Below are 13,252 nucleotides of genomic sequence, written 5' to 3'. Positions count from 1 at the left end.
CAGTAATTTTAAAGGTGAACCCGTGGGTGAACCGTACTTTTGACATAACAGCTGACCCATAAAGTTAAAATGGCGATGAGGAGTCATTTTTTACGGACCTTTTTCATCAAAACGCAAGTTCTGTTTATTTGTCCCCGAATAGGTACGCTGAATTCACTGGATAGATTAAGATGAAACTTTCGCAGTTCGAAAGCAATGTTTGTAACGGTTCTAGAACTCAAGGGAAGAAAATAAACACATTTCAATTGATTTAAAGATTTATTACTCATCTATGTATGTGAATACATCACGAAACAGATACAAAAAATTGATTTATAAAAATCTCAATAAAAATAAAATTAGCATCACCATAATTTTTCTATCGAAATATATAATATTGATTGTGATTTAGTAAAAAAAATTGCACATACCAAACTAATAGTTTAAAATAATATTATATATACCTACATAGTTAGATGTTCGGTTTGAATTTTTACTATCTATGGCATCTATGGCTGATTTTTCATAAAAAGTGTGATTTCTATATATTTTTATATTAAAAGTAGATCTAGAAATTGCTTAAAGCAATACGATATTAGTTAAATAAGTATTTACTAATAGTTTGAGGCAGTAGCGGTGGGAACCAAGACATACATAATTTAACTAACTCACAGACTAAAGCAAAAAGATAGACGGAGTTCTCATTATGTGTTCATGAAGGTGAAGAGTCCATTTAAGTGACAACAAAACTTCATACCAAATAAAACCCCGTTTGCTTATTTAACACTGGCTTGTTTCACCGTGTTTTATTAATAAGCCCGTCTATCTCTTTCGATATACATATTTTCAAAACATTATTATAATAATTATAACCAGAACTATATTGTATTCGTGAATCTCGCTAGTTAGGCCTTATAAATAAACTAAATATACTAGTAGTAGTTAAAGCGTACAAACTTTTACTTTGATATAAGACCCAATTAAAATGAGACATTTAAGCCAGCGATAGCGCTGTCTCGTTTTAACAGCGTCTTAAGTCTGAGCAAAATTAAAGTGCGCTCTTTAGGATCTCGAATTTAGAGCCGAAACTCTTACTTGCTTTGAAAAAAAAATGCGGCTTTAGGCGTTGCAACTTCGAATTAACACTTCAAGCAATATAATGTTAAATACCTATAGGTTTCTAAATAATAAAATGTATACTGAACTATGTAAACTATCGGCCGTAACCTTGAGCGCTCGGACGTCTGATAGATCTCACGCAAGTCGCGTCCCAAACGACTGCACACCTATCTGTCGCGGCTGTCGCTTACGGACACGTCCGATAGTTTGTTTCCGCCTTTACGTATAGTAACAATGATTCCGCCTTAATATTAGGCATATTATTAGCATATAAATAATGTATTGCGCTTCCTATTAAATAGATTAAAGCATTATAATATAACAGGTCAATATAATATCTATGTGCTTACAAAATGATTACCTAATAAATATATTATAATATTATTATAGGTATTTGTGATTAAAAATTAATTTGTACCATTAAATTATGGTACAAATTAATTTTTGTATTATAAAATAGGCACAATTTATGTCCAATGATTTATAACCAAATGTACAGCTATTTTGTGAACATAATGGCCAGTTTATATTACTCCAGTAGCTGGATCCAATAAGTCTATGGCAGGGCTTGACTATACCCATTTTGAGGCACCAAACAGTCACAAACATGTTTCAAAAAACATTCGAAAATGTTTTCAAAAGCATTCGAAATTCAATCAGAAAACATTTCATTAGTGATAATACACGGCTGAGTTTGTTGTGGGCTCTTCTCAGACCTGGGCGCGTTTGGAACGCTCGTAGCTTTAGTTTTAAGTTCGCATAATAATTATCACCACTATATCATACAAATCCAGCAACCGACCATCAAAAAGAGTAATTTATTACTTTTTTTGAATAAATTATTTGAATTTTGAATTGGTTGGTGCCTCAAAATGGTTAGCGCTCACTGAGCTTTTTGTCTCGTATCATTTTTCTAGGTATGGCATTATGTAACAGAGATACCGCTATATAAACGTCTTTTCACGGATAGGGTATAAATATAAAACTAGAACTTATTTTATTTAAACAAAATTTTAAAGCTTGTGAAGAGCTTTCACCATTACTCTAGTAATTTTTAGGCCACTCAACATAATATTGTAGAATCACTATCTAGATTTCAGTAGACCTGGATTAACCAACTTTGCTTACTTTTATTGTTACTTAGGCAGGCATACTGCATACTTCAAGGGGTACATTTTTTTTGCAGTATGATTCGCGCATGTTCTCCAGTAAACTCCGTTTTGTTTTTTTTTATATTGGGGACTAATATTTAAAAAAAAAACAAAGTAATACGCCCCTTTTTGAAGTGAAATCAGTTTTCATTTCATTTCATTTCACGAGCCGTCTCAGTAAAACGGTATGTAACGCGTAACATTTAACTCCTCACGCGCCATTTTAACTTTTTGTGTCAAATTTCATGTCAAAAGTACGATTTTAGTCCTTATTTTAAAGGTGAACCGTACTTTTGACATGACAGTTGACCCAAAGAGATAAAATGGCGTGTGAGAAGTCATTTTTTACGGACTATACCTATAATGTTACCCGACTGATATTCTGAAATTAAATAACAACAGTTTTAAGATACTAAAACTAAAGTCATAGTATAGAATACCGAAATGCATACATTCTGAATTAATATTTTAATCTTTACTTAAAATAAATCTTTCTTTAATACATTCTATAGATTTTAATACTTAACTAATGTAAATGCTTTATTATATTTAAACTAGACGATGCCCACGACTTCGTCCGAGTAGATTTAGGTATTTTTGAAATTCCCCTGGAAACTCTTTGATTTTCGGGGATAGCCTATCTCAGAGTCCGTCTCCGGGATGTTAGCTATCTCTGTGCCTTTCATCAGTTAAGCGGATAGGCCGTGGAAAGGGAACAGATAGACACACCTTCACTTTTATAAATTATGCTTAAGGATTATTAGGATAGGTTATCCCGGAAAAACAGAGTTCCCACAGGAATTCATCATTCCTAAATCCACGCGGACGAAGTCCGGGCACCATCCAGATATACATAAATATAGATTTTTATTCCACTACTTACACGACACCTAATAATATCGAATTCATAAAAATTGTGCATAAATATTAGTGTTTATCACATCTACAATGGATAACATACACTGACCTAATTTTAGTGTGCGTGTTAAATTATCATCAATAATACATATTTAGCCAAAATCTACGTTTGATAAGTGGATCAAAAATATTACAAAATAGATCTGCTAAAGTAAGTTATTACTTACGTAATAGTACATTGCATTCCAGGCCTGAAATAAAGCGATTACTGGCCGAGTATTATTGGAAGGCCGAGGCGAAGCCAAGGACTTCTTAAGTGATTTTGAAAGAACGAGGCGCCAGCCGAGTTTCAAAAATCGGCCATGACTTTTGGTTGCGTCTAAAACGTGTATTTTGAAGAGGAGCTACTTGAAGGTTCACTTAACATCCCTTCCCAATACCTGACGCGCTCCATAAATATTTTTCGTTCTATTTTTTTATTATATTTATAGACTCGCGCTTGGTTTGCAATTAGACCGTGCCAAGAGATGATGCGCAAGACCGTGGCGTGTGGAAGTCCCTACAAGAGACCTATGTCCAGCAGTGGACGTCTATTGGTTGATGATGAAGTGATGATGCAACCAGATATGGAGCACCCCCTTTTACCCCTTCATACGGCCACCCCCACCATGCAAAACGGCAGATTAATATTTTTCCGATAACAGAAATACGTCGGGCGCATACACTATTAATATCTGAAGCACTAGAGTATTTCTTTGTGACTATTTTTTTCCATTTTTCAAAATCTGCTCTCCCCACCAATGAAAGGGCATGCATCGTATACCTTTTTTTCTTTAAGCACCTAATCATCACAACCCAATAGGTCCTCACGACGCTCGAGTAAATCCCTATTAAGCCTTTTGGGCTCCCCTACTATTACAATCTCGTGCCGCCAAGCGATTTAATGCTCCGATACGATGTCGCGTAGAAACCGATAAGGGGTATGTATGGGTTTAATAAAACTGTCATACCCCTTCCAAATTAATCCATTACTATCTTAGATGGCATCATCACTTGTCACTAGGTGAAATCGCAGTTAAGAGCTAACTTGTAACGGCATAATCTAGAATAGAGCGGGCATTAGGTAGTTCGGTTTAAAATTTAAATACACCTTAAATTATCATGGCTTTGGTAAAATAAATGGTGTACACATCACAGTCGTACATGTGATCCATTATTGTATTTATATAACTTATTGAAATGTAGATTAATTTACGATTGTGCGATTATCCATAGGCAGTAATATATCATAGAATTGATTGTGCGATATTATAGACTTTTTATATGCAAACAACAAGTATCAAACAAACCTATATTGGCAAATATTTAAATAACCTTTTGAGACCTTTTGGATATTTCTGAAGTTCTCCAAACAATTTCGTTCGTTTAATGTTTGATATAGCACAATCTATTCTACCCACAAAGCTCAAATTATTCTAATTTAACTTTAGGTAGCTAGTTAGTTTGATTTAAGTTTAACCGGGTTTCAACTAGGGTGCTAGCATTCTACCAAGTTTGACAACACGCCAAATTCAGGCCCTATAACAAAAGAATAAAATTAAAAGGAAATTGTAATACCGAAATTTGTCAACAGGAAGATTCTGAAAGTACCTCAGAATTTTGCTATGGATCCGCACAGTATATAGTGGGTTGGCGGTGAACCCCTGGAACAAAATCAAAGTATAAAAGTTAGGTACCTACTCGGGTACTTTCTCAAAAATTCAATACATTTTCTTAACAATTATTCTAAGCCCGAGGCTTGCGTCTCGTATTTCGGAGGAGTTATTTCCGTTAAGTCACACCTCCGTGAGTAACACTTTGACTCAACGGGAATTTTTGGAAATGTCCCGTTGTGTAACACTCAATGGAAATTTTGCGGAATTGTTGTCCGGTGAGTTTTGGCATATGCGCATATACTTGCGCCATATTTCGTGCTTCAATAAATCGAACGCGCGCACACGCGCTAATTCTGGCGTGTTCGCTCGAACCAGTGGATCAATGAGTAGTTATATAGATTCCGACCAAGAAATTTGACACGTATACGATACGAGCTTATAAGCGCGTCTACGTTCGTACGAGATGCGCGTGTGACGTAAGGGGCGCGTAAAACCACCTCCTTTAATAAGACTTTGCCACAGTCTTCATAAGAAAGTGTAGAGTCACTCAGCGGGCGATGGAGAGAGCTGTGCTTGGAGTTTCTCTACGTGATCTAATCGGAAATAAGGAGATCCATAGGAGAACTAGAGTAACCGACATAGCTCAACGGGTTGTGAAGCTGAAGTGACAATGGGCAGGACACATAGTTCAAAAAACTCACTAGATATTGGGGTTCCAAGGTTCTAGGATGAAGGCAGCGTCGGAAGAGTAAGTACTACTAGGTGGACAGACGACATCAAACGAAGCGCATAAAGCCATTGGATTCGGGCGGCGCAAATAGCAGTGATAAGTTACCCGGGTATAGATGGTCGAGGTCGTGCAGGTCAGGCCTGTCGGGGCGGTCAGGGTCGGGAGGCGGGGGCCGCGCACAGTCGTCGCCCGGCAAACACGTTTCCACCATCGCTTCCAAGCAGTTCACGAATAGCTCGCTGCTTTCAGCCGTGCATTGGTTCTGGAAAAAAGAATAAATAAAGAGGTCCTGAATGAAGCAAACCTACGAGGCCGAGTGGAGGTCGAGAAAGTGAGCTGAATGAAGGGGCGACGGAGCGAGTGTCTGGTGCAGTCCATTAAAAAAAAAAACAGATGGAAATAATACAAAAGAAATGTACCTTAGTGAATGGTCCGGCGAAACGCCAAAGACCTCCGAAGCCACAACTCTGCATGTAGTGAAGCTGTTGCTGACTTGCGTCCTCCGACGCTATCATATTCTATGAAACATAAGAGAAAAAATTTTTTTTTCGGTTTTAGTTCTGGTTTATAAAATACTACAGGCATAAATGCATAAATGAGTGGGTTCCTGCGGTAGTGGAGCGGTGCGGGAGGGGTGTGATGACGTGACGGGAGAGCTCAGTGATTCGTCAACTTGTGACAACTGTCACCCTCCCGCACCGCTCCATTACCCTGAGAGAGTTCGCGCACCAATGCAATGGTACAAGAGGCGGAACAGCTCGGACCGTGATCGTGGACCAGTGGGTGTTTGAGAAAGGATCCGGACCGACGGGCACGTGGGGATCTGCATTTTAGTGTACGTCTGCCCCAGAAAGGGGAGAAAGACTCAAGGGACAAGGATAAGATAGAAAAAATGTGTAGGGAGTCAAGAAGGGGCCCCGGGAAAGAGCCACCGAGCAAGTACCGAACGGGCGCCCTCCCGCGTTTCGGCCCGCGAGGTTGGTGGGGCCATGGGAGGTGGTGGGTTACCCTGAGAGCCTACTCAGTTCTGTGCTATAGCACCTATCTATAGATACACATATGATGACATTTTCGTTACCTGGATGATGCTCTGAACGGCGCTCAGTATGACTTGATCGTGACAATGCATTAAAACGTGATTTATTTTCATATCCAATAGGCTGTGACTGTAACATAAATATTATAACTTTGCATATAAGTATTTCCGGCAAACGAAAATTTAATTTATAATATCCTATTATTAACGATTACGATTGCATTAATCGTAGATCATCAAAGAATAAGCGCTGAAGTCGCATGATTTTTGAAGTGAAGCTAAAAAAAGTCACCAGTTAACTTCACTGTGAACCACATGAGATAGTATTTCTTTATTTTACTTGACTGTTTAACTGACTGGACAGGACCAACCCGGATTGGATAAGTACAGACTAGTCCCGTCCGGTCTAATTCGATCGAAAAATGCGTAGTAGCTTCGCTTCTGTCGGGCGTTCTCCGTTTTGTTGCAAGTTTTTAGTGACGTTGTGAGTGTATTTTGTCGCACCGCTCGTGAAGTTCCAGCGAAAAGAACAAGAAAGAGGGTAGTTCGCTACTGTCCTGGTATGTACCCGTTATATACATTAAAATATGTCTGAAGTTTTGTTATAATATGGTCACTAAGTACATAAACGAGTACACTTACATAACTGGGAATACTTTCGGGAACACGACGGACCCTTCCGCTAGATACTGATAGAGTATCCTTATTTCGTCCTCATCTACAATTCAAACAAAGCTGCATTGAATAGTCGTTCTTATTAGATGCTCTTGCACTTAATAGTCGTCGCTTGTGCAAGTTAAGTATATGATTTTATAATTTGCTCTATATTGAATATCCCACCACAAATATACTCTGTGATAGATGAGAGTGCAATTCAACCGCGGCCGGAGAGAGATCAAATGCAGGAAAAATAAAACAGTTTTAGCCCACATTTTTGTCACTTTTCAATAATAATATGGTCCGCCTTCTTTCGGAGGTCGGGGATTCGATCTCGGACACGCACCTCTAACTTTTCGGAGTTATATGCGTTTTAATTACATAATTAAATATCGCTTACTTTAACGGCGAAGGAAAACATCGTGAGGAAATCTGCATGCCTGAGAGTTCTCCATAATGTTCCCAAAGGTGTGTGAAGTCTACCAATCCGCACATGGCCAGCGTGGTAGACTATGGCCAAAACCCTTCTCACTCTGAGACGAGACTCGTACTTTGTAGTGGGCCGGCGATGGGTAGATCATGATGATGATGATGATGATTATGGTGTGTGTCTTACCTGTGGTGTATTTAACCAAAGTAGCCAGCACAGTAAGCACAAGCGCCTGTGTCGTGAAGTCGACCAGAACGGACGGTTCCAGGAGAGAGTTGCAATCTGGACTGTTCGCTTCCTTGTCTGTTGAGTTTTGCTGATCAAACGGAAAATATCTTCTAAACATGTTTTCTTACAAATATCGCCTAGTCTAGTTTGTAGTATTAAAGGTCGCGGTACTAAATCGTTTATCTATAGTTTATTCACTAAGATAGTGTCGGTACACCCGCAGGCGCTCACTTCACTGTGTTTGTTAAATAAATATTTTTCTATTCTAAGAATAAAATAGAATACAATTTTATTCTTATAAAATAGAAAACTAGAATAAAATAGAATATTTAAGCGTGTTCAGTAAAGCCAGTTGTTTTTCGAGATTTTCAGCTAACAATACAAGCCACTCTCGCGCCGGACATGGGCTAATCTGATTGGTAGATTGGACCGCAATATTCGCATCACACGTCATTAGTGATGCATTAACTGTCCGTTGCAAGTCACCGTGCGTCACGGTCGTACATACATACAGATCGTCTCCCCACGCCGTGCGTGAGAAATACAACTACAAAAACATTCGAATCCCACGTTTTACCCCACCGGTGGACAATTGTGCTGTGCCGTGCCCATCCCTTTGTGTGCTGGTGATTTTTGGACGTTCCAAATCAAGCGGTAAGTGGTAGTTTTGTAAGTTGTAGATTTTGGGAAACTCTGAGCAACTGAACACCCTTTTTCCTAATTTTTATAATTATTATTGGTCCTTCGTTAGCTCTCCAACATTTCTGGCCTCCGAGCCGGATTAAGTTATATATTTTCATAAAAAACCAGTGATAACATTGAAATAACCTTGAAAGTTCTAAATATTTATCTTATTTATTCTATTATTTACGTAAAATATATTTATTTCTATGCTAAAATATTAATAATTATATGTATTTTACGTATATTTCACTAGTTAATCAATAATTCGTAATTATTATTGCTAGAAACAACCATAAGATTCTTTTGTGTGCGAGGTTTCGGACCGGTAAATAACAAACATGGCCGAACCCACTCAGACAGAGAAACTTGAATTAAAGTTGAAAACATTGCATTTTAAACGAGATTACCTATTTACGAAAGCACAAAAACTATATGATTATTCGAAAAATATTAGAGATGATTCGAATAAGATGCAAAGCTTTCTAGCTCAGTTCTCGGAATTAGATAGTGTTCGAACTAAATTCGAAAATACGATTATGGAAATTTTGGAAATTGATATGCAATTAAAGCCTGGTATTAAGTTAACTACATCGCAATTAGATGCCTTTGAAAGTTTATATGAGAGTTGTAGTTTGCTGGCGCGTAAATATCAAGCGAAAGAAAAAGGCGGTATGTCAGAAAAAAGTGAATTAACGAAACCGTCGCTTCCAAAGTTAACATTATTCGAGTTTGATGGCGAATTAGAGAATTGGACAACATTTTATGATACTTTTCATTCGCTCGTACATAGCCGAGACTTTACAGAAATCGATAAATTTCATTATTTGCTTTCGTGTGTAAAAGGCAATGCACTTAACCTCGTTAAGAAGCTACCTATCACCGCAGCTAATTACCCACTAGTGTGGCAAAGCTTGTTGGAAAAATATCAGGACAATAGGGCGCTTGCGGATAGGTATCTCGACAAAATGTTAAATTTCACTCCTTTGCATAAGGATACAAGTGCGAATCTTACTTTATTTGTGGAAACGTTTGATCATTCGCTAAAAGCGATTCAAGCTCTTCGAATTGAAAACTTAGATGATTATTTAATGTGTCATTTAGCTTTGCGTGGCCTTGATCTTCATACAAAAAAGTTATTTGAAGAAAGTAGGGATCAGAAATCTATTCCGAAATTCGGCGAATTGATTGACTTTGTTAATAAACAAATTAAAGTTCTGGATCACGTGTTTCCAAGTACTTCTGCTAATACAAATACGCAGTCTAAAGCCAAACCAGGTTATAACAAAGGCAATCAAAACTCGAATTCGCGACAAACGTCAAAATCGGTTCTGACTACCTCCCGGATTAATAACTCCGAAGATAATAAAAATAGGTTAGTCTGCCCGCATTGCAATTTGGGGCACATGATATATAGGTGTGACGTTTTTAGGAACTTACCAGTCGAGGAGCGAATTGACCGTGTCAAGGCTTTAAGACTTTGTGTAAATTGCCTAAAAAAGCACGACCAGATCTGTACTAGTTCTATGACCTGTGGGGTATGTACTGGTCATCACCATTACCTACTTCACAAAGACCAGGGTAGCGCGGTCTCTGTGGGCACCTCGGCCGTGCCGTCAACCCCACCCGCGCAGCCCAGCTCATCGTATGGGCAGCAAGCGCTCGTGTCGTCGTCTCACTCCGTGAGTGACTCGGTGCCAGCGCAAGATGCGCTGTGTTCTCTTAGCGAATACGGCGTAGTACTAGCAACGACGCGGACCCACATTCTCGATTTTAGCGGGCAATATCAAGACTGCAGAGGAGTCATTGACTCCGGGGCGCAGACGTCCTTTATTACCGCCGAGTGTGCCCAACGTTTGGGACTCCCGCGTCAAAAGTGTCCTTTTTCGATCTCCGGCCTTGGCGGGGAATTCATTAAAAACCAAGGTATGGTAACGTGTACCATAAAACCGCGGCATCAGGACTGTCCTAAGTTTACGTTAAACATGGTAGTCGTAACTAAAGTCGCCGGTGATATGCCTAATGTTTTGTTCCCGCGCGAAGTTATTCGTCATTACGATAAATTCAACTTAGCGGACCCGCAATTTTATAAAAAATCGCGGGTTGATATTCTTTTAGGTAACGACATAGTGTCGCAAATTGTAACAAATAAACCATTGTTTATTAACTCCGAGGTACCTAGCGTAATCGATACGGTATTCGGTTCTGTGATAAGTGGGAAACTTGTAATCGATAAAAAAGATAACCGGGAAAAGTCTCAAAATTATTGTTTGTCGGTGTCAGAGGGTGAGTCACTAGACCAAGCGTTACGTGCATTTTGGACAATTGAGGAGGTGCCGTGCACACCGTCCATAAACCCCCTCGACCAACTGGCCGAGGATATTTTTGTTAAAGAACACACGCGGGAATCGAACGGGCGTTATGTCGTACCTTTGCCACGCGTGCCCGGTCACCCGGAACTCGGTGAGTCATATTCCATCGCGGAGCGTCGTTTACTGTATACAGAACGTAAGCTATCACGTACTCCGGTGTTGCAGCAAGCGTACGCAGACTTTATGCGTGAATACGAGGCTTTAGATCACATGGAGTTATATGTAGGAGCGTCTCCTAGTAAATATATAATTCCTCATCATAGTATTTTAAGACCGAGTTCCACCTCAACGCCCCTCCGTGTGGTGTTTGACGGGGCCAGTCGTACTAAAAATAATGTGGCGATTAATGATATATTGTTAACCGGGCCGAACCTTTATCGTGATATTTCGGCTATCATTATCAACTTTCGTCTTTTCAATTATTGCCTCGTCTGTGACGTTTGTAAAATGTACCGAGCGATACGACTAAAGGAAAGCGACCGGTGCTACCAACATATTTTATATAGGTCATCGCCCACTGAACCGATTAAATTATTTGAATTAAAAACCGTCACCTACGGACTTAGCTGTTCACCTTTTCTCGCGATACGTACGTTGATTCAGCTAGCTCGCGACGAAGAGGAACGTTTCCCGCTCGCCGCGCAAGTAATCAGAGAAGGGGTTTATATGGATGACGTCTTATATTCTTGTAATACCTACGAGGAGGCTTGTACGATTCAAGACCAACTTATAGGTATATTTGAAAGCGGTCGGTTTTTATTGAAAAAGTGGACGAGTAACAGCTCGGAACTATTGAATCGAATTCCTTCGGATCATAGGGAATGCCCTTTGACCTTTATGAAAGACGGAAACGAATGTACCATTAAGGTGCTCGGCTTAACTTGGACGCCTAAGTCCGACAACTTCGTTTTCGCCATAAATAAAACAGACCCAGTTTTGACCAAACGATCGGTCCTAAAATTATTAGCGTCTATTTACGACCCCGTCGGGTTCCTTACACCTTGCATGTTCCTTGCTAAATTAATTATGCAGGATTTATGGAAGTTAGGTATCGGATGGGATGAACCATTACCGCGCGAGATAGGTAACCGGTGGTCGACTTTCACTTCGGAACTCCCGCGCCTAGCGGACATACCTATCGAGCGCCACATGCTACTGCCTGGACAAACTGAATGCGAGTTAGTAGGTTTTTGCGATGCGTCATCGCGCGGTTACGCCGCATGCATTTACGTCGTTTCGAATGATGAGCGAGGCAAAGTTAAGGTTCGCTTAGTGACCGCTAAGTCTAAAGTGGCGCCGGTTAAACCTATGACTATTCCCCGATTAGAGCTCATGGGAGCTGTGCTACTTAGCAAGTTGTTAAAGTTCGTTCAGGATAATCTAACACGGGTCAAAATTAATAGAATAACATGCTTAACCGACTCAACAATTGTGTTGTCATGGCTTAATACGGACGCCTATAAATTAAAAACGTTTGTGTGCAACCGTGTTGCACAAGTCACGGAGGTCGTACCTTCTCATAGTTGGCGTCATGTTAGCAGTGAGAACAATTTAGCAGATTGTTGTTCGCGTGGAGTTTCTCCAACTCAACTAGTCTCCGAACGTTTTCGGTGGCTAGAGGGCGCTGCGTGGTTGTATCAGCCCCCGACTGATTGGCCCATCCTCAGTTTATATTCAGGAAAAGGAGTTGAAACCTCCTGAATTGAAACCTTTACAGAATTTATTCTCTGAACAATTAAATGACAATAACGAATCAAAAAGAGAATTTTGCGAACGACTATTGAATCGATTTTCGTCTTATTCTAAATTACAAAGATCTGTTGCGTGGATTCTGAGATGGCGCAATAGAATACTCTTCTCTTTCTTCTCTGCTCTTCTATTCAATCTAAATGTTTGACCACTGAAGAATTGAATACAGCTCAGGACTCACTGATCCGATTGGTACAAGAGGTTCATTTCTCAGACGAACTCGATCGCTTATCAAGAAATGTTAAAGTTATTCCTTCACTTAAAAAGCTTTCTCCTTTTCTTGATTCCAGGGGCTTTCTCAGGGTAGGGGGTCGTATCACCTACTCTGAGCTACCGTATATAACGAAACATCCTCGTCTCTTACGAAATGACAGTTTGTTCACAAAATTGTTCATTGAATATTGCTATAAAAAATATTTACATGCCGGACCACGCGCGCTCCAAGGAATAATAACGGAAAATTTTTGGATACTATCGGCTCGTAGCCTAATTAGATCCGTCTTAGCTAAATGCAAAGATTGTTTCAAAAACAAACCATCTTTATTGCAACCCCAGATGGCTCCATTGCCTCCAACCAGGCTCATGCCTCAAAAAATATTCGAGCATG

The 13,252-nt window shown here is 39.6% G+C and overlaps 1 protein-coding gene across 11 annotated transcripts in view; it reads right to left on the bottom strand.

The window, feature by feature from the left end:
* Positions 1–251: 251 nt before the first annotated feature.
* Nf1 (neurofibromin 1) overlaps positions 252–13,252 on the bottom strand; it is a 58,180-nt gene continuing 45,179 nt past the window's right edge. For 10 of the 11 annotated variants that reach the window (XM_069500967.1, XM_069500973.1, XM_069500970.1 and 7 more), the window contains 6 exons: positions 7,802–7,931; positions 7,171–7,246; positions 6,571–6,658; positions 5,912–6,010; positions 5,598–5,754; positions 252–4,810 (listed from right to left, as the gene is read on the bottom strand). In XM_069500967.1, coding sequence (XP_069357068.1) covers positions 4,770–4,810; positions 5,598–5,754; positions 5,912–6,010; positions 6,571–6,658; positions 7,171–7,246; positions 7,802–7,931 — 591 coding nt within the window. In that variant the 3' untranslated portion in view covers positions 252–4,769. The remainder of the gene's footprint in view (positions 4,811–5,597; positions 5,755–5,911; positions 6,011–6,570; positions 6,659–7,170; positions 7,247–7,801; positions 7,932–13,252) is intronic. The other variant, XM_069500968.1, reaches the window with a different exon arrangement.

The sequence above is a fragment of the Maniola hyperantus genome, chromosome 9, assembly GCF_902806685.2.
Source record: "Maniola hyperantus chromosome 9, iAphHyp1.2, whole genome shotgun sequence".
Taxonomy (NCBI): domain Eukaryota; kingdom Metazoa; phylum Arthropoda; class Insecta; order Lepidoptera; family Nymphalidae; genus Maniola; species Maniola hyperantus.
Note: the sequence above shows the minus strand (reverse complement) of the source record. Positions and strands in the feature narration are given on the sequence as shown.